Source organism: Ranitomeya imitator, chromosome 1 (assembly GCF_032444005.1).
Source record: "Ranitomeya imitator isolate aRanImi1 chromosome 1, aRanImi1.pri, whole genome shotgun sequence".
In the NCBI taxonomy this organism is placed as follows: Eukaryota; Metazoa; Chordata; class Amphibia; order Anura; family Dendrobatidae; genus Ranitomeya; species Ranitomeya imitator.
In genome coordinates, this window is record NC_091282.1 from 132,186,954 (window position 1) to 132,209,960 (window position 23,007).

General features: G+C 48.5%; 1 protein-coding gene across 1 annotated transcript in view; it reads right to left on the reverse strand.

The window, feature by feature from the left end:
* Window positions 1-18,946, reverse strand: part of LOC138664412 (avidin-like) — a 37,544-nt gene extending 18,598 nt beyond the window's left edge. Inside the window, exons 1-3 of the mRNA XM_069751095.1 lie at window positions 18,789-18,946; window positions 15,934-16,144; window positions 15,624-15,744 (exon numbers count right to left, since the gene is read on the reverse strand). Coding sequence (XP_069607196.1) covers window positions 15,624-15,744; window positions 15,934-16,144; window positions 18,789-18,851 — 395 coding nt within the window. The 5' untranslated portion in view covers window positions 18,852-18,946. The remainder of the gene's footprint in view (window positions 1-15,623; window positions 15,745-15,933; window positions 16,145-18,788) is intronic.
* Between the last annotated feature and the right edge of the window lie 4,061 nt (window positions 18,947-23,007).

The following is a 23,007-nucleotide window of genomic DNA, read 5'->3' on the forward strand; positions in this document are numbered from 1 at the left end:
ATTTTTTGCGGGACGAGTTGTACTTTTGAACGACATCATTGGTTTTAGCATGTCGTGTACTAGAAAACGGGAAAAAAATTCCAAGTGCGGTGAAATTGCAAAAAAAGTGCAATCCCACATTGGTTTTTTGTTTGGCTTTTTTGCTAGGTTCACTAAATGCTAAAAATGACCTGCCATTATGATTCTCCAGGTCATTACGAGTTCATAGACACCAAACATGACTAGGTTATTTTTTATCTAAGTGGTGAAAAAAAATTCCAAACTTTGCTAAAAAAAAAAAAAAAAAAAATTGCGCCATTTTCCGATACTCGTAGCGTCTCCATTTTTCATCATCTGGGGTCGGTTGAGGGCTTATTTTTTGCGTGCCGAGATGACGTTTTTAATGATAGCATTTCGGTGCAGATACGTTCTTTTGATCGCCCGTTATTGCATTTTAATGCAATGTCGCGGTGACCAAAAAAACGTAATTCTGGCGTTTCGAGTTTTTTTCCCGCTACGCTGTTTAGCGATCAGGTTAATACTTTTTTTTATTTGATAGATCGGGCGATTCTGAGCGCGGCGATACCAAATATGCGTAGATTTGATATTTTTTTTATTGATTTATTTTGATTGGGGCGAAAGGGGGGTGATTTAAACTTTTATGTTTTTTTTATTTTTTTTCACATTTTTTTAAACTTTTTTTTTTAACTTTTGCCATGCTTCAATAGCCTCCATGAGAGGCTAGAAGCAGGCACAACCCGATCGGCTCTGCTACATAGCAGCGATCTGCTGATCGCTGCTATGTAGCAGAATTGCACGTGTGCTGTGAGCGCCGACCACAGGGTGGCGCTCACAGCGACGGGCAATCAGTAACCATAGAGGTCTCAAGGACCTCTATGGTTACAATATACAAGCATCGCCGACCCCCGATCATGTGACGGGGGTCGGCGATGACGTCATTTCCTGCCGCCCGGCCGGAAGCGGTAGTTAAATGCCGCTGTCTGCGTTTGACAGCGGCATTTAACTAGTTAATAGGTGCGGGCAGATCGCGATTCTGCCCGCGCCTATTACGGGCACATGTCAGCTGTTCAATACAGCTGACATGTCCCGGCTTTGGTGCGGGCTCACCGCGGAGCCCTGCATCAAAGCAGGGGAGCCGGCATCGGACGGTATAGTACGTCCGATGCCGGTAAGGGGTTAAAGGGGATGTCCAGGTTTGTAATGAGTCTGCAGTCATTCTTTGTGACTGCAGACTTCTGAGTTCTCACAGTGCGCACTGCACGCTGTCAGGATTCTCTCTTGCTGGCGATTTACATACATGCGGTCACGTGCTGACTAGACATCTGTGGCCTCACTCAATGAAAATGAACTGAGCGAGGCTGGGCACGTCTAGTTGGAATGTGGTCAGAAGTATGCAAATCACATGCTTGTGCTGACATGACCTTCCACCGGCAAGGGAGAATCCTAAAAGTGTGCAGTGCATGCGTTGTGAGAATTCAGAACCTGCAATGTCAGGATTCAGCTCTGCAGGTTCCAGTAGTCGTCGCATGGACACTTCCCTCATATGTGACTTTCATACTTATGGTCCTTTGACAACGAGCTTCTCTTCAGCTTCTCTGTTTTTCACTGAACATTGAGAGCATTAGGGAGAGGAGCTCGTGGGTACATGACTGATGCAAATCGCATATGTCCTGGGGGGGGGGGGCCAAAATGAATTCTTGCTCCTGGTGCCAGAAACCCTAGATACACCTCTGCTGGTATGCTACTGTGAGCGGTGGTTACCGGGTCCGGTGGAGGGATGTCTGTGCACAGTGCAGCACAGGCAGTGAAGCAGGAACTGAGGGTGTGCACAGAGAGAGAATGGAGACCCGTAGACTGCCTATCCCAGTCTACGCCGTAGCCTTGTAATGACCAGAGCTCCGAATAAGATCCAGTGAGTCACAAACCAAGACCAAGGCAGAAATCTCCAACGGTATTTACTCAAAGGCAAATTAATCAAGGTAATATGGAGAATATTAAGGCAGATGCACCCCAAAGATACACTAATTCAGCAGCAGCTGAAATCACTGTGCCACTCAAAGGTCTCCTGAGAACTGTGTACTACAACAGACTAGTAAGAAATTTACCTAACAGGCAACTAAAAACAGGAACAAGTGTAAATTGAATGTAGTGTTATTAAGGGAGCCCCTGGAATGGCACATTGAGTATAACTTACACAACTCTAATATAAGATACACCTCTAAAGTAACAATTTAACACTCTGAGCAGAGATACCTGGGTATCTATAACTATGGTACCGTATCCTGAGATGGACTTCCTCTCAGGCAGGTATCCGCAGAGGCTGCAGCAGTTCATATCTTCAGCGCCAATAAGTTACATCAAGCTCCTCTTGTCTTGTCGGCCGATGCCGAGCCCAAACGCCGGGGACTTAGTTAGTGGTCTCACGATGTTGTCTCTGCTTCTGTAGCTCCTAGGAATGCTTCCACGACAATCCGTCCGTCTCTGTATCAGCAGTCTGTCCAGACTTGTTCCTCCACTCAATGCACAGGGAATCCACAGACTTCCAAATTCGTACTGGGTTCTTAGCAAAGTCTCAGTCTTTTCTTAGATAAAGGGTTAGCTCCTCTCCAGGAAACGTTAGCAACAAAAGTCTCTCACAGAGTTAAACAAAAGGTTAGCTCTTCTCCAGGGGAACGTTAGCAACAAAAAGTCTCTCAAAAGCTTCTTTTCCTCCAAAAACACTTGCAGTAAATCCACACAGTCTCTTTTTAAGATCTCACAGCAGCTTCTCCTTCTCTTCCCGCCTTTTCTCTCTCAGCTCTCACTTCCTACTTTCACTTTACACTCAAGACACTAGACCCCACCCCGCAGCACACATTGTCTCTGGGAGGTCTGTCCTCTGCTGCAACAGGCAAAAACCACAGGGTCCTAGTGCCCTCTCAGTGGGACTACAGTTCACCCTCTTACATGCCACCCCACTAGAGGTTGGCGTCCTCGACATACCTTCCCACTCAAATTCATCTTGAGCATATCGCTGAGGCGGTATTCCTGCCGTAGATCGTGTAGTTCTCCTGAGTCCTACATCAACAGGTGCGACCTTAGAGGGAGCTAGAGTCTCTTCCGTGGTCGTGTTAGTGGGCGTAAGTGGAGTTGTCTCCTCCTGCGGCTCGATGTCCTGTGATACAGCATCAGGACCAAGCAGTTGACCTGATGCACTCTCCTCAACAACATCCTCCATATCCCCAACATTCTCATCACCCGAGGCCAGATCGGTCACAGGGGGCAAATAAGCAGGCGCAGGAGTAAGCACACCATCAAACTCAAGATCATTCAGAGCTTCCGCCCCTTGGAACATGGCCTCTGGCTCTAGGGGGGTAGGCGCCGAATCTTCAAACCAGCACCGTTGTAACATGTTACGATGCAAATTACGGGTTGGCCCCCCTGTCCCCACCGGTTCGACCTCGTACACTGGAATCTCAGGGTTCACCTGTTTTTTTATCAGATACGGTATCGCCTCCCATCGGTCACTCAGCTTTCCTGCCCGTCGTTTTGTCCTCACCAACACTCTGTCCCCCGGAGAGAACAGCTCTGTTTGTACAGGTCGCGTGTCCTTATGGACCACCTGTCGAAGGCGGTCGCCCACCACCTGATGCACCACCCTCAACCGCCGCCGATGCTCTCGTACCCACTCGGATGCAGTCCGAAGGGGGGCGGAGGAGGGATCTGGCATGTTCAAATCCTCAATGTCTCGGCCAGGTCTACCAAACATCAACATGTGTGGTGAGTAACCAGTAGTACTGTGCACCCTGTTATTGTAAGCCCACATCAATTCGGGGAGATACTCAGGCCAGCATGTCTGTTGCTGACTCTCTAAGGACCTCAACATTTGCAACAGGGTCCGATTAAAACGCTCACACGCCCCGTTACCCTGAGGGTGGTAAGGCGTTGTTCTCGACTGCTCGATACCATAGAGCTGGTGCAGCTCTTTCATCAGCGTCCCCTGAAAGCAGGCCCCTTGATCTGAATGTATTCTCTGCGGACACCCGAACACTTGGAAGAAATGTCGGCACACTGCCTCAGCCGCCGACTTGGCCGTCTGATCTCTTGTCGGCACCGCTACAGCATACTTGGTAAAGTGATCTGTCATCACCAGGCAATAGGAGTACCCTGACGTAGAGTACCCTATCAACACGTAGTCAATCATGAGTAGCTCCAGTGGAGCTGAAGTCTTAATAGACTGTGTGGGAGCCCGCTGCTCAGGGCTTTTGTTGAGCCCACAAATTCGGCACTGCCGACACGCGTCGGCCACCATCCCTCCCAACTCAGGGCAGTAGAGGACTCGCTGCAACCACTGAAGTGTCTTTTCACTTCCAAAATGGGCCCCCTTCTCATGCGCCTCACGAGCAACCACTGGCCCCATCCCCACAGGAATTATCAGTTGGTACCGATGCTGCAGCTCCGATGGCAGGTACACCTTACGATACAAAAGACCTTGCTCCACACACAATTTATCCCATTGTCGAAGGAGTTTCATTCCTTCCATGGACAACTGAGCCTTGTCCTCTGCACTGGGCCAGGCCTTGTTTTGTACCCAACGGCGCACAAGTGCAATGTCCGGACACTCATCCTGGACTCTTGTCCAATCTGAGGGTGTTTTACCCAGGACACAGGGCATCCCGGTGGCCACCCCACTTGAGTGTACCACACTTTGGAAGATAGGTATCTGCCCCAAAGCTGGAGTTTCAGTATCCTCAAGTTGTTCGTCAACATCTTCCCCGGATGACCCAAGGGGCACCCTTGACAATGCATCTGCATTGCCGTTCTCTCGACCAGAGCGAAATTTAATGCGGTAATTGAACTTGGCCAGTCTGGCGACCCACCGCTGCTCCAACGCCCCCAATTTTGCATTCTCTAAGTGAGCTAGCGGGTTGTTATCTGTCATGACTAGCACCTCAGCTCCTGTTAGATACTCGGCGAAGCGTTCTGTCATTGCCCACACCAGGGCCAGCAATTCCAGCCGGAATGAGCTGTAGTTAGCCGGATTTCGCTCGGAGTTTCTTAAAGATCTGCTGCCATAAGAAATCACTCGTTCTCGGCCGTCCTGCACCTGTGCTAGTACTGCCCCCAACCCATGAAGACTACCATCGGTATATAACAAAAAAGGGGTGTCAAACCGGGCATAGGCCAGCAATGGGGCACTCGTTAGGGCGGTTTTCACTCCATCAAATGCCTTTTTCTGTAGGGGCCCCCATGGAATGGGGCGATTTCGAGGACCCAGCGCTGTCCCTCTCAAAAGTTCATTCAAGGGACTCACCACTTGTGAGAATTTAGGCACAAACCGCCGATAGTATCCTGCTAGGCCCAGGAAGGCCCGCACTTCTCGCAGGTCACAAGGAGGTGGCCACTCTTGTACCGCCTTAATCTTACTGGCTAAAGGTAGTACCCCGTCCGGGGTCACCAGATGCCCCAAATATTCAATCTGGTTTCGTAACAGTTGACATTTTTTTGGCTTTATTTTCAGGCCGTAGCTCTTGAGCCGCCGGAGAACTTGACGCAGCTTCTCCAGATGATCTTCAAATGAGGTTCCGAACACCACAATGTCGTCTAGATATATCAGGACTGATTCAAAATTTAGATCGCCCAAGCAATGTTCCATCAGGCGTTGGAAGGTTCCTGGGGCGGTAGCGAGGCCAAAGGGCATCCGGTTGAACTCAAAGAGCCCCATTGGCAAGACAAACGCCGTCTTGGCCCGATCTTTTTCAGCCATTGGGACCTGCCAGTACCCGCTTGCCAAATCCAACGTTGAGAAATACTTGGCCCGACCCAGGGCCGACAGGGATTCTTCAATACGGGGTAAAGGATATGCGTCCCGTACGGTGTGGGCATTCAATTTCCGATAGTCCACACAAAATCGGAGTGTCCCATCCTTCTTGCAGACCAAGACTACAGGGGCCGCCCAGGGACTCCGGCTCTCTCGGATCACTTGGTTGTCCAGCATACTGGCCACCATGCTCTTCACCTCTTGATAGAGCGCCGGAGGAATTTGACGATATCTTTCTCTAATGGGTGGAGTATCCCCCGTTGGAATCTCATGCTCAATCGTCTGGGTACACCCGAAGTCCTCTCCATGTCGGGAAAATGTCTCTTGATGTTCCCACAAAACTCTCTCCAACTGCTCCAACTGCACGGGGGTCAGCTTCTCCTGATCCACTCCCATCTGCTCCATGATCACATGAACATTCCATTCCTCCGTAGGAGGTTCAGTCCGGCCTACCTCGACCGTGAATGTCCAGGATGACTGTTGGTCTGGTCGCAATTCGAACCCTGCATTTTCCGGCACCTTCTCTGCCGGCACGAACAGTTCAGCCAGTATGGTCCCAGCGGGAATTGCAACAGCTTCATCTAAAACATTGATGCATCGGACCGGCACTCGTCCATTCTTCACAATCGCCAAAGACCGGGCCACATGTACCTTGGCAAATGAGGAACCCTCTCGGGCGGGCTCAAGTAGCACTTCAAGCCCATTCAATCTCTGTGCAGCTCCCACAGGCAGCATTAAGAGTTCCTCTTGTCTGGGTCCCAGCAGGATCGGGGCCCTCGAAGTCACTCGGACCCGGCCCACCCGGCCACCTGGGACCGCACTTTTCAGCAAGTCGCAACTCAGCACTAGACGGTGTAGAATTCTCTGTGTGGGTCGGTGTCTTGTCGCACGGGCCCAGTATCGGGGTCCTTCACTGGCATACATCTGGTGATTCAAATCTCGCAGCACGTTCATTCCGAGCGTCACTTCCATCCCTCTTCTAGGGGGGTGATCCACCAGTACTACCCCTTTCTGCCCCAGCTCTTGACCAAACATTTTTAGTTGCATCCACACGATCCCTTTGACTGACAATTGACCATTATTTGCGGCGGTCAGTCGTATCACTCGGCCATCCTCTGGAATCACTAGTCGACTGAAGTATCTCTCATATACTTCTAGAGGCATTATAGTACATTCGGATCCCGTGTCAACCAAGCACCTCATCTTCCGCCCTTCAAACTCTGCTTCTATCACTGGACTACATGCAAACAAATCTTGTTCATTCCGTCGAGGGCTTTGTGTGGGTGGGGCCGCTGCTGCTTGCCCTCTCATGGCAGCGGCCGGAAGTTTAAAGCCGGCAACGGGGTTTCTGGGGCTGTAAGCGCCCGGCAGTAACGCGAGATGTGTCCCTGGCGGCCACACTTCCAGCAGGTGATTGTTCCTCGTGGGCGAGGGCTTGACTCATTCTGATAGGACGACCTGGCCATTTGCGGGGTCACCGTTCCAGGGGGTGGGGCAGGAGGTTCCCGTGAGGGGGTAGAGGCGGGATCAACTGTCAGTTGAGACAATTTCAGCTTCAACTCTTTCACCTCAGCACGCAAAGCTTGTACCATGCTTACAAGCCCCTCTCCCCCCGACCCTGATGACACACCTTCCTCCAGCTGGGCACTGTTCACTGACCCCTCGGGAACATAGGCTGATTTCTCTTCCCTTTCCACTGCAGCTCGGTAAATCTGCCAGAAAGATAACTCTGGTGCAACCCGGGCCATTTCCAACAGCTTGTCCCGGAGAAGTCTATGGGCTAAACCGGTGATGAATTGGTCCCGGAGCAAGCGGTCTACCTCCCGGAACGCCCCCATGGCCCCCGGGTCTAGTCGCTGCATCTCATTCAACATCTCTTGTAAAATATTAGAGTACTGCATCAGGGACTCACACTCTCTCTGGGGACGATTAAAGAATAGGGACCGAAGCTGGGCCACACGCGCTCGGCCCCCCAAACTCCCCTCTAACAGTTCCAAAATCTTTTCTAATGTATCCCTCTCTGATTCTGGGCGCACCATCACCATACGCCTAATATCACCCTCCAGTGCATTTAATGCCAGCTCAGCGCGTAACGCGGGGGTCAAATTACACATGCGCAGAATACTCCGGATTCTCTCAGCCCAATCTTGCAACGCCATATTGCGCCCATCGTATTTCGGCATGTGCTGAAGTAAAGCTCCTACAGGCACATACCCTCCCGGAGTCGCAGCGGCTGCCAGGGGAACCCCAACCCCCGAGGAGGATGCGGATACAGCGGGGTCATTTCCACCCTCGCCCTCGTCCATGACAAACACTGGATCCTGCCGACTACGCCAAAAATGTAATGACCAGAGGTCCGAATAAGATCCAGTGAGTCACAAACCAAGACCAAGGCAGAAATCTCCAACGGTATTTACTCAAAGGCAAATTAATCAAGGTAATATGGAGAATATTAAGGCAGATGCACCCCAAAGATACACTAATTCAGCAGCAGCTGAAATCACTGTGCCACTCAAAGGTCTCCTGAGAACTGTGTACTACAACAGACTAGTAAGAAATTTACCTAACAGGCAACTAAAAACAGGAACAAGTGTAAATTGAATGTAGTGTTATTAAGGGAGCCCCTGGAATGGCACATTGAGTATAACTTACACAACTCTAATATAAGATACACCTCTAAAGTAACAATTTAACACTCTGAGCAGAGATACCCGGGTATCTATAACTATGGTACCGTATCCTGAGATGGATTTCCTCTCAGGCAGGAATCCGCAGAGGCTGCAGCAGTTCATATCTTCAGCGCCAATAAGTTACAGCAAGCTCCTCTTGTCTTGTCGGCCGATGCCGAGCCCAAACGCCGGGGACTTAGTTAGTGGTCTCACGATGTTGTCTCTGCTTCTGTAGCTCCTAGGAATGCTTCCACGACAATCCGTCCGTCTCTGTATCAGCAGTCTGTCCAGACTTGTTCCTCCACTCAATGCACAGGGAATCCACAGACTTCCAAATTCGTACTGGGTTCTTAGCAAAGTCTCCGTCTTTTCTTAGATAAAGGGTTAGCTCCTCTCCAGGAAACGTTAGCAACAAAAGTCTCTCACAGAGTTAAACAAAAGGTTAGCTCTTCTCCAGGGGAACGTTAGCAACAAAAAGTCTCTCAAAAGCTTCTTTTCCTCCAAAAACACTTGCAGTAAATCCACACAGTCTCTTTTTAAGATCTCACAGCAGCTTCTCCTTCTCTTCCCGCCTTTTCTCTCTCAGCTCTCACTTCCTACTTTCACTTTACACTCGAGACACTAGACCCCACCCCGCAGCACACATTGTCTCTGGGAGGTCTGTCCTCTGCTGCAACAGGCAAAAAGCACAGGGTCCTAGTGCCCTCTCAGTGGGACTACAGTTCACCCTCTTACAGCCTGGAGCCCACATTATCAGAGGAATATGTCAGTTAAAGGGAGTCTGTCACCCCAAAAATCGTATATGTGATAAGGCCACCGGCATCAGGGGCTTATCTACAGCATTCTGTAATGCTGTAGATAAGCCCCCGATGTACCCTGAAAGGTTAGAAAAGCAAGTTATTTTATACTCACCCAGGGGCGGTCCCGCTGCGGTCCGGTCCGATGGGCATCACGGTGCAGGAGCAGCGCTTCCCATCTTCATGCGATCACGTGCTCTTCTTGTCTTCCTGCCGTGGCTCCGGAGCAGGCATACTTTATCCTCCCTGTTGAGGGAAGAGCAAGGTACTGGAGTGCGCAGGCGCATGGCAGCTCTGACCTTTCCCGCCGCCTGTGCACTGCAGTACTTTGCTCTGTCCTCAACAGGGCAGACAGTACGCCTGCGCTGGAGCCACGGCAGGAAGACAAGAAGAGGACGTGATCGTTTGAAGATAGGCCCTAGACCCGCACCGCGACGCCCATCGGACAGGACCGCAGCGGGACCAGCCCTGGGTGAGTATAATATAACCTGTTTTTCTTACCTTTCAGGATACATCAGGGGCTTATCTACAGCATTACAGAATGCATTACAGAATGCTGTAGATAAGCCCCTGATGCCGGTGGCCTTATCTCATACGATTTTTGGGGTGACAGACTCCCTTTAATAAATTGTTTTTCTAAAGCTTTATAGTGCAGTTTTAGGTCAGGGAGGGATGGTTAGGGATGAGCTAGCAAGGTGCAGGGACAGATAGTGATGGCTACTTGCGGACATGTGTGGCACTTGTGGTTTCGCACTTGCAGTGAGACAAAAACACTGCTTGAAGCGTTTTTTCCCATTACTGCAAGTACCGCATTTGCCGGATCGTGGCAAAACCGCAAGTGCCGCACATGTCCTCAAGTCCCATAGGGAATAAATGAGGCCGAACGCATGAGGACTGTGACCTTACACTCTTGGTCGAGTCCAATATTCAGGCTCGCTCTGGAGCCAAACACACACAGTCTGGTATTACCTGCTTGTCAGCGTTGCATGTTTTCATTAGCAGTACCACATGAGTCCTGTTCTCTGGAGAAGCTGCCTATGGGGATCACCAACTTGCCTGGCCGGCACACACTAGTCAGTTACAGACCCACCGAAGAACTGTAGCCTCCCCACACAGTAGCTGTAACTGGCTCTGCAGATCCCTGCCCTCACCTCGTGCTGTTCAGGGATCCAGTTCTACTCCCAGGACCTCCAAACACCCAGATTACTCGGGATCACACAGATGGCCTGTACGGGTACTATTCAGGACGTCCATCCCGGGCTGGGACCGTCCATTACCCAGGCCACCAGTAGCAAAGTCCCACCACGTGCTCTTCAGGGCTAGCACACCCAACACCGAGGTTTCTACCAGGACCTTGCACATGGACCATTCAGGTCCCCTCACTCAGACCATGTGACCCACACCCTGGTCACATTACATACCTGTAACCACTCCCCTGGGTGGATGTGTGGGTGTGTGGCTAGTTTGACCCGCCCATCTCTCATAACTAGCCCTGCCAGCCTCCCATTAAAACAACACAAATACTTGGGGGACTACAGGTCCCAGAACACAACATAATTCAGGCTGGTAGCGCAGAGTGTCTTCCTCTGCGACACATATACCGGTCATTCACCACACTGCCAGACTTTGTCTCATTACCACAGCTATGCATGCAACTGCTATGCACTCTCATGGCCTCAATACGCCTCCATGCCTATACTGGGGAGACCATGCAGCGCCCCCTACCTGTTACAGCGGTCACTGCATCACAGTGCTAATAGTGTGAGCCCGAGACCAGGCCACATTTCAGAATCTAAATTGTTTGTGCTAATGCTTTAAGCCAGAGACCTGGCCACATTTCAGAATTGAAATTATTTGCACTAATAATGTGGGCCAGACACCAGGCCACATTTCTGAACCTAAATCCTTTCTGCTAATAGTGTGGTCCAGACACACTATCTCAGCAAACAAATGCTGGAGGAGGAAAGCTGCACTGATACCCCAAATTTTTTTCAGTTGAATCTGGGAAGTAAAGTCCGAGCAGAATCCAGTCTTGTAACCAGATGTTAACCCTTGTGGGTAGAGGTGATCATGATGAGACTCAGATACCTGAGGCGCAAGCGGACTGTACTTTGCTGTCAGGACAGAAAGAGGAGGAGGTTGACACTCAGGGTGAGGAGTGAGATAACAGAAAGGATGATGATGAGGTTGTAGATCCCACTTGGTGTGAACCCAGAGGCACGCAGCTGAGTAGCTCAGCAGAGGAGGTGGAGGAGGAAGATGAGGAAGCTTCATTGCAGCTTGCCTCACATACATGGAGTGATGCAACCAGGACAAACACTGCATGCTCAGCCACAACTCTGGCTGTGGTCAGCAGCAGTCACGGGTCTACAGTTCGCACGAGCGGCAAGGGTTGCCTAGCCTGGACTTTTTTTGAGACCTCAAAGGACAACCCAACTCACGTTATCTGCCATCTTTGAAAAAACAAATCAGTAGATTCCTAGTGCAGTATGTCGTTTTGCATAGCCTGGGCCAACACAGTATGGACATGGTGCAAATCTTGCTTGCGGAGTGGGCACAGATAAAGGACCTCTGCACCCTTCTGCACAGTTTTGAAATGGCTAATAAGATGGTTAGTGCTGCTGATGCCATCATCAGCATCGCTATTCCAGTCATCTACATGCTGGAGCACACTTTGAATAGTCTGAGGGGGGAAGTGGTGGTACCAGAGGTAGAGGAGGAAGCAGAGGAGATGCGGAAGGGATAACAATATCTCAAATTTCCAGACTGTCGTCCCACAGGCGGGTGCCATGGGAGGGTGGGTTACAGCTATCCAGGGGGGCTCATGGTACCAGACAAACTGTTAGTGAAGGTGCAAGAGCCAAAGAACAGATGGAGGAAGATGAGGAGGAAGAGGTGATGGGCATGCAACAGTCAGGAGATGAAGAGGATAAGGATCCCCTCTCTGCTGTCCATGGTTGACGGGAAGGGATGAAAGAAGCAAGCTAGAGTGTTATCTAGCCACCAACACACCATAGACTTGGATCTCATGGAAGTGCCCAACACAGGAGCACCTTCTTGCTGCAACATGATGCCCGTATACTTAGTGCTAGAAATAGTGCTGAATACTGGGTTACCACTCTGTTAGATCCAAGGTACAAGAGTAAATTTTGCCAGATGCTTCCCCCACTGGAAAGAGAAGCACTCATGCTGGAGTATAGAAACACACTTGTAGACAATCTTAAGAATGGTTTTCCCTAACATAGCAGTGAGGCACACAGTGTTCATCACATTCATAGACTTCCAACGCCAGGCATGTCAAGTGATCAGCGCAAAAACATTAGCAGCAGTGCAAGTGACAGAATTAATTGCTGTGAGTTGTTTCATACATTTTTAGACCAGCCCGTGCTCCAGCAGAACAGAGAACAAGTCTGATACATGGTGAATGACTGGAGAGGATGGTGCATGAGTATCTCAAGCTCAGTATCAATGCAATTAGTGGGGGTTTGGACCTTTTGCATTTGGTCTTCAAAAATAGTGTCTTGACCTCGCTTGCCATGCCTTAGAGGTTTTCTCATGCCCAGCATCCAGCGATCTCTTAGAACGCGCTGCTGCTGGTGTCCTGACAGATAAGTGCATCTGGCTGTCCCATGAAAGTATAGACTGCCTAACTTTTGTCCAGAGGAACAAGTCATGGATCTTCAATGACTTTTGCACCCCAGTCGCAGACTGGGCACAGTAGGCCATGGTGTGGATTTTAGTGTGCTGCATTGATCTCGCGTTATTGCAGTCTGTTTCACCTTTGTCGTGGCTTCTGTGCCTGCTGTTTCTACTACTGTTGATGTTGCCAACACATTTTTTGAAATGTGGAGACTCCAAATTGGGTCTCTATCTGATGGGTTGCCTGTAGTGGAAGGGGTGTCAGAGCCCTATTATACTATTTCTACTATGGGGTAATTGCTGCCACTTTAGTGGTGTGTGGCAGTATTTTTTTGGAAATGTGGAGACCCCAGGTTGGGTCGCCATCTGGTAGGCTTTCTGAAGTGGAAGGGGTGTCAGAGTCCCATTATACCGTTTCTACTCTGGGGAATTTTATGCCATTAGTGGTGTGTGGCAAAAATTTTTTGAAATGTTTGGACATGTTTCCTTCATGTGTGTAGGGCTCCCAGACTGACAGGCCTGTGTAACACCCCAGGTTCCTAGTTGTTACAGTGGCATTGATTTCCTCACAGGAGAGTGATGTCACGCTTGGAAGTGAGGGAGGATCTCTTTTATTAGGTACACACAAGCATGTAACATGCTCACACTCCAGGCCAGAAGGGGGAGCTCTGATCCAGCTTGTGGGTGGCTCCCCTATATATATTCTGGTCTGGAGGGAAGTTGAGTTCAGTCATTGAGTGCCAGACTGGAACTGCTGAAGCAGGACGTAAGAGAGAGGGGCCGTGCAGCCACGAGGGTGCTGCAGGTCCTGAAGGAAAGAGATAGGACAGAAAGACGAACAATTTGCAGAGAGCATGTTGGAGAAGCGAAGCGCAGGAGAGTAATAACTGGGGAGGACAGCTGCAATTGGGCTACCACCCTACAGAGCGCAGACACCGGTAGCCGGAAGACCGAGGTTGTGAGGGACTCCAAGACTTACAAAAGAAACCGGCAGGACAGCTGGACTACACGTCACCTGTCCGCCCTGACACCTGGAGACACAGTGGCGCATAGAGCCCAAGTCGTGATAGAGACCCTGTAAAAAGGCTCGAGCCACATGTCATACGGGTTAGTGTCCCACCTATAAGGAGGACAGAGAGAACAGTGAGGACCTTGACAGAAGCCACAGGGAGCAAGGGACAGTGCTAGTAGGAAGGCTTCTAACTCCACCTGGTAAAGGGGACTCGGAACTCGCTTCCATGTCGGCCGGACCCTACCTGTACCTGTGATCTGGTGCCCCGGACTGTGGCTGCCTGAAGTCTTCAGTAAACCAGGTAAAGAGACTGCAAACCTGTGTCCTCCGTTTTTTACTACACAACCCACCATCTTCAGCTATACATCGGGAGCCCTGGGGACCCAGCTTCAACTGTGGGAAGCCATACCATCTTAGCTGCCATAACATCACCCCGGTGGACCCCTTTAAGCAGCGTCGGTCATCCCTGACGGAGAACCACAGGTGGCGTCACAAACACAACCTTTATTCAAAATCCCTTTAAAGACTATCCCCTTAATATGGTCGCCCAGGGCCACGGACCGAGTCGCCGCCACCGTGACACATACCCTTTAAGTACCACCCCGGTACCGAGTACCCCTCAGCCCTGGTGTGCGTTCCACCTGCACTTTCAGTCAACTACGTGTGTTACTATCCTTAAATATTTCTAACAATAGTAGTTTACAAAGCTGATATTTGTGCCACCTGAGTGTGGCTGAGCAAAAAAAACAGTTTGAACTGTTGCATGAGGTATCAGGGCTCCCAGTACAGCAGGATTACACTGCTCCCTCGCCCACCTCATCTTAATTTAAACTTAAATTCAAAGCTCTAAATACTGGCCTAGACCCTGATACCTTATGCATGGCCCATGGCTCACTGCTGCTGCACCATTATAAAATTTATACTAGAAAAGCTGATCCAAGCCCTGTCCCATGCATCCATGCTGCACAATTATACTATTTGTACTCTGTGTCAATTGATGCCACGTTTCCTGGTGTCTGCCCCTAATGTTTGAACTGCAAGTTGGGTCTCCTTCATGTGTGTTGCCTAAATTTGGCGGGTCTACCAGAGCACCAGACCTACACCTATTACTCATCCACCTGTTGCTGATCAATGTTTCAACTAGAAATGCTGGTTCAAGCCCTGTCCCATGCATCCATGCTGCACAATTATAGTATTTGTACTCTGGGTCAATTGATGACTCTTTTGCTGGTGTCTACCTCTAGTTTGATCTGTTTTGGCAGCTTTTTGTCTACGTGTTTGGTTTTGCCTCCCACTGAATTCAATGGGGTCCGGATATGTTCGACGAACTGCTCAGCAAACATCGGGACGTTCGCCAATCCGAACCAAACCTTGAAAGGTTTGCTCATCTCTAATCCAGAGCATCTGACTCCAACACGCTCCCTCATCAAGACCATTTTGATGAATCTGGACCTACATGTTTAGCATAGCTTCTAGGGAAGACTATGTGGCGTTGTACTCGAGAGACCTAGAACTTCCACGCACTCGGTAGAGTGGCATCCTTCAAATACATGATACTAATTGGAAGAATCAGGTTAGGAAGGCTGATAAACAGTGTGTATATGCGTAGTGCAAGGGGTATTGTAGAGGAAAGTGTTGATTATAGAGAGAATCTTTGGCTGTTGATCCTAAAGTTTAATATACCATGTCAATATATATTAGTTTACCTTGTTTGCTTCCAGTTATCTTTAATATCATCACTTTCTGATCTCAGCAACCAAATGGCTTGTAGAATAGGCTGTCCTGTTTCACTGATGAAACACTGACCCGCAAACACTGTGATTGAATCTGCAGGAAGAAAAACAGAAGTATTTGTCATAAATCTCTGAATATTACATTTTCTTCTGTTTTGATACACTATTTTCATATTATACTATGTTAGTTGAAATCTCTGCAAATGTAGATGGATTATCATACATGGCTTGCATACATTGTTTGCAATATTTAATTTAGAGATCAAGAAAGAAAATACTTTACCTGAAAATTTCCACTTCACAGTAAAGCCGAATGTAGGAGAATCTTTTTCTTGCTGAAATCCAATAAGAGGTGATTTCACAATGGTCTTATTAGTAACTGATACAGCTGTTAGGTAGGTCCCTGCAAATTGTCCATTGCTATCAACACTAGATATGGTCATGTTGGAGCCCAGGTCATTCTTCCACTGACCTTCCAGATTGCACTTTGCAGACTACAAGGAGAGAAAGAACAATATTACTGATGAAGTCTTAATACCAAGCCAAAATATAAACAAACAAAAAAAAACCTTCTCATCAGACTACATGGTAAGACCAGATGGTCAGCAGTGATGCAGCTGCGATTATAATTTGCCCTGGTCGTGTGATGATGACACAAGATGTATTGTTCCTTAAAGTTAAGGCCCCCATATACAGGTCCTTCTCAAAAAATTAGCATATAGTGTTAAATTTCATTATTTACCATAATGTAATGATTACAATTAAACTTTCATATATTATAGATTCATTATCCACCAACTGAAATTTGTCAGGTCTTTTATTGTTTTAATGCTGATGATTTTGGCATACAACTCCTGATAACCCAAAAAACCTGTCTCAATAAATTAGCATATTTCACCCATCCAATCAAATAAAAGTGTTTTTTAATAACAAACAAAAAAACCATCAAATAATAATGTTCAGTTATGCACTCAATACTTGGTCGGGAATCCTTTGGCAGAAATGACTGCTTCAATGCGGCGTGGCATGGAGGCAATCAGCCTGTGACACTGCTGAGATGTTATGGAGGCCCAGGATGCTTCAATAGCGGCCTTAAGCTCATCCAGAGTGTTGGGTCTTGCGTCTCTCAACTTTCTCTTCACAATATCCCACAGATTCTCTATGGGGTTCAGGTCAGGAGAATTGGCAGGCCAATTGAGCACAGTAATACCATGGTCAGTAAACCATTTACCAGTGGTTTTGGCACTGTGAGCAGGTGCCAGGTCGTGCTGAAAAATGAAATCTTCATCTCCATAAAGCATTTCAGCCGATGGAAGCATGAAGTGCTCCAAAATCTCCTGATAGCTAGCTGCATTGACCCTGCCCTTGATGAAACACAGTGGACCAACACCAGCAGTTGACATGGCACCCCACACCATCACTGACTGTGGGTACTTGACACTGGACTTCAGGCATTTTGGCATTTCCTTCTCCCCAGTCTTCCTCCACACTCTGGCACCTTGATTTCCGAATGACATGCAAAATTTGCTTTCATCAGAAAAAAGTACTTGGGACCACTTAGCAACAGTCCAGTGCTGCTTCTCTGTAGCCCAGGTCAGGCGCCTCTGCCGCTGTTTATGGTTCAAAAGTGGCTTTACCTGGGGAATGCGGCACCTGTAGCCCATTTCCTGCACACGCCTGTGCACGGTGGCTCTGGATGTTTCCACACCAGACTCAGTCCACTGCTTCCTCAGGTTCCCCAAGGTCTGGAATCAGTCCTTCTCCACAATCTTCCTCAGGGTCCGGTCTCCTCTTCTCGTTGTACAGCGTTTTCTGCCACATTGTTTCCTTCCAACAGAGTTACCATTGAGGTGCCTTGATACAGCACTCTGGGAACAGCCTATTTGTTGAGAAATTTCTTTCTGGGTCTTACCCTCTTGCTTGAGGGTGTCAATGATGGCCTTCTTGACATCTGTCAGGTCGCTAGTCTTAAGGTACTGTCACACTAGACGATATCGCTAGCGATCCGTGACGTTGCAGCGTCCTCGCTAGCGATATCGTCCAGTGTGACAGGCAGCAGCGATCAGGCCCCTGCTGGGAGATCGCTGGTCGGGGAAGAAAGTCCAGAACTTTATTTCGTCGCTGGACTCCCCGTAGACATCGCTGAATCGGCGTGTGTGACACCGATTCAGCGATGTCTTCACTGGTAACCAGGGTAAACATCGGGTAACTAAGCGCAGGGCCGCGCTTAGTAACCCGCTGTTTACCCTGGTTTCCAGCGTAAAAAAACAAACAGTACATACTTACATTCAGCTGTCTGTCCCTTGCTGTCTGGTTCCTGCCTTGACTGCTGGCCGTAGTGAAAGCAGAGCACAGCCACAGCAGTGAGTCACCGCTGTGTGACTCACCGCTGTGCTGTGCTTTCACTTTCACTTTGCGGCCAGCAGTCAGTGCAGGGACCAGACGGCAAGGGACAGACAGCTGAATGTAAGTATGTACTGTTTGTTTTTTTACGCTGGTAACCAGGGTAAACATCGGGTTACTAAGCGCGGCCCTGCGCTTAGTTACCCGATGTTTACCCTGGTTACTGGGGACCTCGGGATCGTTGGTCGCTGGAGAGCGGTCTGTGTGACAGCTCTCCAGCGACCAAACAGCGACGCAGCAGCGATCCGGATCGTTGTCGGTATCGCTGCAGCGTCGCTAAGTGTGACGGTACCTTTACCCATGATGGGGGTTTTGAGTAATGAACCAGGCAGGGAGTTTATAAAAGCCTCAGGTATCTTTTGCATGTGTTTAGAGTTAATTAGTTGATTCAGAAGATTAGGGTAATAGGTCGTTTAGCGAACCTTTTCTTGATATGCTAATTTATTGAGACAGGTTTTTTGGGTTATCAGGAGTTGTATGCCAAACTCATCAGTATTAAAACAATAAAAGACCTGACAAATTTCAGTTGGTGGATAATGAAACTATAATATATGAAAGTTTAATTGTAATCATTACATTATGGTAAATAATGAAATTTAACACTATATGCTAATTTTTTGAGAAGGACCTGTAGACCTCACCAAGGTCGGCTGAACCCACTGATTTTGGCATTGTCGAACTATCCCCTGACAGATGATGGCTCCCAGGGTTGAATCCTTATATCATCTTTCTTACCTCTACAGCAGTAGACATCATCAAGCAGGACAGAAGCCCAACTAGTGCCAGAATCTGCTCCATCCTTGTCGCTCTGCTCCAGTATTCAGCAAAATATTTACCTGCGATGACACCTGAGCCTGTCCTGCTGCTGTATTTATAGAGCTCAGAGAATGAGGTAGGAAGTCTACAAGTTTCCCAATTATCGTAAGAGATTAATTTGAGGACACATTTCTGAGAAATGGTCAAGAAATTAATCTGTGATGATTCATCGTTCAACAAAAACTCAGTGTATGTGCCACTTGGAAACTGGCGTTGTAGATTGTGGTTATATGATGGTGCAATAAAGTAAATATGGAGATATAAATTCACTTAAGCTAAACAGAGTTAGCATTGTTTTATAAGCCAATGTTATGATACAGGAGCATTCTGTCTCTGAAGATTACTCAGGGGTGGTGATTGGCCAGTTCTCAGGTTTGTAAATGTATTTGTTGAAAACCATAGCGCAAAACTGGGGTGAATCAGAATCCCATCTCGCTCCTTAATGATGCTGACTTCTGGTAGATTTAGAATATCTAGTAGATTTTTATATGCATAAGGGTATTTATGCAAGACTCACAGAAAGAAAACCTCAATTAAAAAGTAATAGTCCAATCAAAATCCTGCAAAAAGGTACAGTGTTGCTCACTAGGGTTGAGCGAAACGGATCGGTCATTTTCATAAGTCACCGACTTTTGGCAAAGTCGGGTTTCATGAAACACGATCCGATCCCAGCGTGGGATCGGCCATGCAGTACGCGACCTTCCCGCCAAAGTCGCGTTTCATATGACGCGTTCAGCGCCATTTCTCAGCCAATGAAGGTGGACACAGAGTGTGGGCAGCGTGATGACATAGTTCTCGGGCCCCACCATCTTAGAGAAGGGAATTGCAGTGATTGGCTTGCTTTCTGCTGCGTCACAGGGGCTATAAAGGGGAGTTCCCGCCGACCGCCATCTTACTGCTGCTGATCTGAGCATAGGGAGAGGTTGCTGCCGCTTCGTCAGAAGCAGGGATAGCGTTAGGCAGGGTACATTAAACCCCAAACTGCTTGTGCTGTAGCGATTTCCACTGTCCAACACCACCTTTTCCTTGCAGGGACAGTGGAGGCTAGATTTCTGTGCATCAGCTCTGTAGCTTATTAGGCTGCCTTATAAGGCTCCCTGATAGCTGCATTGCTGTGTGTACGCCGCTGTGCAAACCAACTGCTTTTTTCAAAGCACAAATCCTGTTGCGCATTCCTTTCTGCACAGCTATCTTGTTTGTTTGTCCACACTTTTGTGTGCAGCAGTCCTTTTTATTGCTGCCTGCCATACTTTTCAGAGGTTACTGTAGGGAGATTGTAATTGTAGTACAGTCCCATATATATATATATATATAGCTTCAAGCCACTTTCTGCCCCTGAAACTGTGTAGTGTGAAACAGTGGGCCTGTATTTTTCTGCACTGTCCCACACCTAAAAGGGAGATTTATATTGCCAATCAGTGCATCTGTGCCAGTCCAGTCTGTGGTATCTGTCTGTCAGTCATTTTCTGCCACAGAAACAATACTGTAAAACAGTGGGCCAGATTTATTCACTAGTCTTCCATATAAAAACAAAAAGGGGAGATTAATATTGGCAAATCTGTGCATCTGTGCCAGTCCAGTCTGTGGTATCTGTCTGTCATTTTCTGCCACAGAAACAATACTGTAAAACAGTGGGCCAGATTTATTCACTAGTCTCCCATAAAAAAAAGAAGGGGAGATTAATATTGGCAAATCTGTGCATCTCTGCCAGTCCAGTCTGTGGTATCTGTCTGTCATTTTCTGCCACAGAAACAATACTGTAAAACAGTGGGCCAGATTTATTCACTAGTCTCCCATAAAAAAAAAAGGGGGAGATTAATATTGGCAAATCTGTGCATCTCTGCCAGTCCAGTCTGTGGTATCTGTCATTTTCTGCCACAGAAACAATACTGTAAAACAGTGGTCCAGATTTATTTACTAGTCTTCCATATAAAAACAAAAAGAAGGGGAGATTTTTATTTCTAGTGTGTGCATCTGCGTCAGTCCTGTTAGTGGCATATGTGTCAGCCACTGTCTGCCACTGAAATTGGGTACTGTAATACAGTGGGCCTGATTTTCCCTGCAGTCTCACACACCTATAAAGAGAGATTTAAATTCACAACAATTTTGCGTCCACCTTGTAACTGGTTTTACAGTACCAAATACCGTTTGTTAGTTTGGTTACATATTTCCAAGAATGAGGAAGTCTGGTGGAAGAGGTCGTGGCCGTGGGCGATCATTGCCAGCTGGTAATGATGGTAGTGGTGGTGGAGCATCAGGTGGTCATGGGAAAAGCAATATAGCACCTAAGTCTCGAGTTGTTCAGCCACCGTCATCGTCTGGCTACACAAGGCCTCGAACGCTCCCTTTTCTGGGAGTAGGAAAACCGCTTTTAAAGCCGGAGCAGCAGGAACAATTTTTGGCTTTCCTTGCTGACTCTGCCTCTAGCTCTTTTGCCTCCTCTTTGGAAAGTGCAAAATGTAAAAGCAGCACGTCGTCAGTGGATGTTCCCGGTCAGGGACAAGTCGCTTCCTTGCATTCTTCACCCAGAACAACAGAGAAGGATGCTTCAGGCGACGCAACGGGTTACTCCATGGAGCTCTTTACACATACCGTTCCTGGGTTAGAAAGGGAAATTGTTAACAGGCCATGCCCATTACAAGATTAATCGGACATGGAGTGCACAGATGCACAGCCACAGCCAGATTATTATGCTGTTCCTTTGACTCAGATCAACATCATTGCCCTCGCAGTGTACTGAGCCAGAATGTGACCCAGATGAGACTATGGAGCCCCGTCACGAACGCTATAGCACCGGCTTACACGGTGATACAGAGGAAGGTGCACAGGACATAGAAGAGGAGGTCATAGATGACCCAGTTGTTGACCCCGATTGGCAGCCATTGGGGGAACAGGGTGCAGCTGGCAGTAGCTCTGAAGTGGAGGAGGAGCCGCAGCAGGCATCAACATCGCAACAGGTTCCATCTGGCAGGCCTGTATCTGGCCAAAAACGTGTGGCAAAACCAAAACCAGTTGTAGGACAGCGTGGTCATCCGGTTAAAGTAGCTTTTAAGAGTGCAGTCTGGCATTTTTTTAACCAAGATCCAAATGATCAGTGCAAAGTCATCTGTAAGAAATGCTCAAGGACCTTCAGCAGAGGTCAGAATGTTAAAAATCTAAATACAAGTTGCATGCGTAGACATTTAACCACCATGCACTTGCAAGCCTGGACTAACTACCAAACATCCCTTAACGTTGTTGCACCCTCTCACAATGAAGCTAGTCAGCAACGCTACATCCCTTCCCTCACTGTAAGCCCACCATTTCCCGCACCACCTGCAGCAAATGTGCAGATTTCGTCGCCAGGCCAAAGCGGTCAGGGAATCACCAGTTTCGTTGTAGGAAACACTGCATGTAGGGCACCAGCAAGAATACCATCTCAAACCCTCTCTCAGTCTGCCATGTCCACCTGCACCCCCGCTAGTTCCACGATCTGCAGCTCTCCAGTCCAGCTCACCCTACATGAGACTCTCGTTAGGAAAAGGAAGTACTCATCCTCGCATCCGCGTACACAGGGTTTGAACGCCCACATTGCTAGACTAATCTCATTAGAGATGATGCCCTACCGGTTAGTTGAAAGCGAAGCTTTCAAAGCCCTGATGGACTGCGCTGTACCATGCTACGAGCTACCCAGTCGACACTTCTTTTCAAGAAAAGCCATCCCAGCCCTCCACAAGCATGGTAAAGACTGCATTGTCCATGCACTCAGGCAATCTGTGAGTAGACAGGTGCACCTGACAACAGATGCATGGACCAGTAGGCATGGCCAGGGGCGTTACGTGTCCATCACGGCACACTGGTTTAATGTGGTGGATGCAGGGTCCAGAAGGGACAGCAATATTGGGATAGTTCTGCCTTGCCCACTGTCTAGGAAACAGTTGGCTGTAGGCGTTCGCCCCCCCCCTCCTCCTCGTCCTCCTGCAGAAGCGAGAGCTCGTCCACAGACCGCAGTCGCATGACCTCTCCATCCACAGCTGCCACTGTTGCACACGAGGTGTCCCATTATGGAACAGCTAGTGGCAAGCGTCAGCGGGCTATATTGGCAATGAAGTGTTTGGGCGACAACAGACACACCGTGGAAGTTCTGTCCGAGTTCTTG